Source organism: Monopterus albus, unplaced genomic scaffold (genome assembly GCF_001952655.1).
Source record: "Monopterus albus unplaced genomic scaffold, M_albus_1.0 scaffold390.1, whole genome shotgun sequence".
Taxonomy (NCBI): domain Eukaryota; kingdom Metazoa; phylum Chordata; class Actinopteri; order Synbranchiformes; family Synbranchidae; genus Monopterus; species Monopterus albus.
Genome location: NW_018128270.1, coordinates 226,111 through 229,843, shown reverse-complemented (window position 1 = coordinate 229,843; position 3,733 = coordinate 226,111). Strand labels below are relative to the sequence as shown.

Genomic DNA, 3,733 nt, shown 5'->3' with positions numbered 1-3,733 from the left:
AGGGGGACGATGGTTGTGGTCTTAAAGCAGGTGGGAATGATGCTCTGGCTGACGGAGAGGTTGAAGATGGTGGTGAGAACATCAGCCAGCTCGCTGGCACATGCCCTGAGAGCCCTCACAGGGATGTTGTCCGGTCCTGCCGCTTTGCAGGGGTTGATCTTCCTCAGGACTGTGCGTACCTGGCCTGGTGAGACAGTTAGTGGAGGGGAGGTGGGGGGTTGGGTCATCTTGGTGTGTATGTGCCTCCTCTCTGTGTTGTAGCTGGAGGTCTCAAAGCAGGTGTAGAAGGTGTTGAGGTCATCCGGCAGGCTGTCTGTGGAGCTGATGATGCTGGTGGTGGTCCTGTAGTCTGTGATGTGCTACAGGCCTTGCCACATTCATCCGGAGTCAGCAGTAGAATAGAAGCCAATCAGCTTCTGTCTGTACTGCCTCTTGGCCACTGTGATGGCTTTTCTCAGTCTGTACTTCGCAGCTTTGTACTCCGTCTCATCGCCTGATCTGAATGCATGAGAGCAAGCATGCAGCATGTGGCGTACCCGACTGTGTATCCAGGGCTTCTGGTTGGGGAGCCTCCTGACTTGTATGGTGGGCACGATGTTGTCGATACAGGAGGTGCTAATGTATCTGGTCACACACAGCATAATCCTGCACACTGACAGAAAAGTCCTCTGAGGTGGCTGCAGCTTTAAACACATCCCAGTCTGTCCAGGCAAAACAGTCTCGCAGGGTGCCCTCAGTCTCTGGGGTCCAGTGGTTTAACTTGCTTGGCGATTGGTGACAGGGTTTGTTTGTTTCAGTCTTTGTCTGTAAGCTGGATACAGGAACAAAGAAATGTGGTCTGAGCATCCAAGGTGGGGGCGGGGTGCAGCCCTGTATGCACCACGTATGTTACTGTAAACATAATCCAGAGTGCTCTTGTCCCAGGTGGGAATGTTCAGATGTTGGTAATATTTTGGGAGTACAGTTCGTAGTCTGGTTAAAGTCACCTGCAGCGATAAATATAGCATAGGGGTGCTGTCTCTAGCGCGGTGATGACGTCATAGAGTTTGCTGAGAGCCGCAGAGGGATTAGCTCTTGGGCTAACATACACAGCAGCCAGATACACAGCACTATGCTCTCTTGCTAGATAATAGGGCCGGCATTTCAGCAATAAAAACTCTACGTCTACAAACAGTGCTTATAAGCAGTCCATACATCTCCACACCGCGAGTTATTGATAAACACACACACCCCACTTCCTTTTACTTTCCTCAATGCAGCAGTGCGGTCACCTCGATGTAGAGAGTGAGTCTCTAGCTGAATCGCTGAGTCTGGAACTCTGTCAGAAAGCCAAGTCTCGGTGAGAATAGAGCACAGCATTCTCCAATTTCCAGTTGTGCTGTAATCCTAGCCCTTAGCTCGTCCAGTTTGTTTTCCAGAGACTGTACGTTAGCTAGGAAGAGGCTGGGTAATGGCGGTCGAGTAGCGCAAGCTTTTAGCCTAGCATGGAGTCCCCCGCACTTGCCTCGCTTGCGTCTCCGTCTCTGGGTCGCTCTCCTGATTTCAGCCTGCTTGGTTGTGCCTGGTGCTCCGGGGGCTCCCTGAGGGTGATGGTGGTTGTCGTCATTGTTGTTGCGGGAGTGGACGATGAGTTGTAGCTCCGGTGGTATGAAACCAGTAAATTCCCAGTGGCTGTGCGAGTTGGCGATATCCAGCAATGCCTGTCTGTTGTATGTTAGCAGTGCATGACATTTGTGCACTGCAGAAAGAGTAAAAAACACACAAAAAAGAAGAAAATGAAGAAAAAGCTGGCATTCGAGAATGGAACGCACAATCACGTCTGCCTCAGTGGGCGCCATGTTTACAAATCTGGTTTTGATACTGTGATTGCTTTTTCCCTGTACCTGTAGTAAAGTACTCTCTATATCTTCTGTATGCCTGTACTCTTATTTCAGTACACTTTTTAAATGCATAATTTTTATTTGTGACAGAGTATTTCTGTTTTTATTAAGAAAAGGATCTGAATACTTCTTTTACAATTGTAATGGGAATGAGGGAACTAGAAAAGAGTTCTGATCCATTCAGGTTTGACTTATTGATATGTAGACCCCAGCAAGCGCAGCAGCAAGAGTCTGACCTGGTCAATCTGGGTGAGTATGGTTTGATTATTAACAGGTCATTTGTTTGAACTAGATCTCAGTGATTATGTATCAGTACATGCTTGGGGGTTTAACAAATGGCTTATCAGTCCAAACAAAGCAATTCAGTCACTGCACCCTTCATGTCCTTTCAGGTGAGGGGTGCAGTCAGCCTCTGGAGCCAGGTCCCTGTCGGCAGTACGTGATCAAGTGGTACTATGACCCAGAGGCCAACGCCTGTGCCCAGTTCTGGTATGGAGGTTGTCAGGGCAATGCTAACAACTTTGAGACTGAAGCCAGTTGCTGGAATTCCTGTGTCTACACATAACAAACTTTGGAGAAAATGGTGTGTATAAAGCTAACATGCTCCATCAGTGTCACTGAGGAATAGAACGATAACACAGGCTTGACCAGAGCTCAGGTCAGCAGCAGCAGCAGCAGCAGCTGCTGTGGTCACACTGTGGACTGCTGCCAGCAAAGGCAATGATGGAGAGCAGACACAGATCTCCCCCCTGTCTCCCAGGCTATGCTCACACTGCAGGTGCTCCTGTTCAATTCTGAACCACTTTACATTACAAATAGCTGCCTGACTGTTTTGGAGAAATATCTGTCTGAGAATGTCAAGCAACAGAAAACCAGTATAAGCTGACAGGAGCATCAAAAAGACTGGTTCAACATAGCATCTCTAATGCAGTTTATTTTATTTTCACTATCACTTTTTTAATTTTTTTCTTTTGCTGTCTAGTTCTTCTCCAGATGAACACTTTACCCCAGCCTTTAATAACCTGGGGCCTGTATCACAAAGCAAGTTAATCTCACACTGTCTACACAGGAGGCTTGGCATGAGTGGCATGTTAGCAGAGCACCAGTAGCAGCTCTGGTACTCCATGTGTGTTGATACAGGAGAACCTCAGGCAAAGTACTAATGATTTACATTCTGGGAGCATTTAGAGGCCAATACACAATGTTTATATTTACAATCTATAATTCTTGTTACTGTGTTACTATGAAATCTCTTGCATGTCTGTCCATCCTGGAAGTGGGATCCCTCCTCTGTTATTCTTCTTGAGGCTGAGATGGTTAACTGGAAGACATGGCTGAAACACTTTCATCGGTCTGTCTCTTTTAGGGTTACCTGACTTCTCTCAGCTTAACACTGGTGACCCTGGATAACTGGGCTCAGCTGCTAATCACTAATCTGAGGGTCAGTGTTTATGATTACAAACCATCACAGTCAATTTCAGTACCATTAGAGTAGAACCTGAACAGAATAGCTGTAGGAAAATAAGGAATATCCCAAAATTAAAAGTAATATAACCAGGATGGGACTTATCAAATAGGCATTTTTAAATCTGGCTGGCATTTTCAACTTGTTAAGTAATCTAGACTAGTGAGTATGGAAAATAAATGAATTATCTATAGGCTGATTGTTCATGTACAGTATTTCTATAATTATATTTTGATGCTGTTGATGCTTGATGCTGTCTCATAATGAACAAACTATTGTGAATAAGTGATACACCAAAAAACAGAGGAAATGATCTCTCGGCAAGGCACTGAAATTTATAATTAACTGTGAACTAAGTAAAAGTATGCGCAGCTAAAATCCCCATTCC

General features: G+C 45.8%; 1 protein-coding gene across 1 annotated transcript in view; it reads left to right on the top strand.

The window, feature by feature from the left end:
- The window catches only part of col28a1a (collagen, type XXVIII, alpha 1a), an 87,036-nt gene extending 83,309 nt beyond the window's left edge, over window positions 1-3,727 (top strand). Inside the window, exon 35 of the mRNA XM_020585977.1 lies at window positions 2,273-3,727. Coding sequence (XP_020441633.1) covers window positions 2,273-2,445 — 173 coding nt within the window. The 3' untranslated portion in view covers window positions 2,446-3,727. The remainder of the gene's footprint in view (window positions 1-2,272) is intronic.
- The last annotated feature ends 6 nt before the right edge of the window (window positions 3,728-3,733 follow it).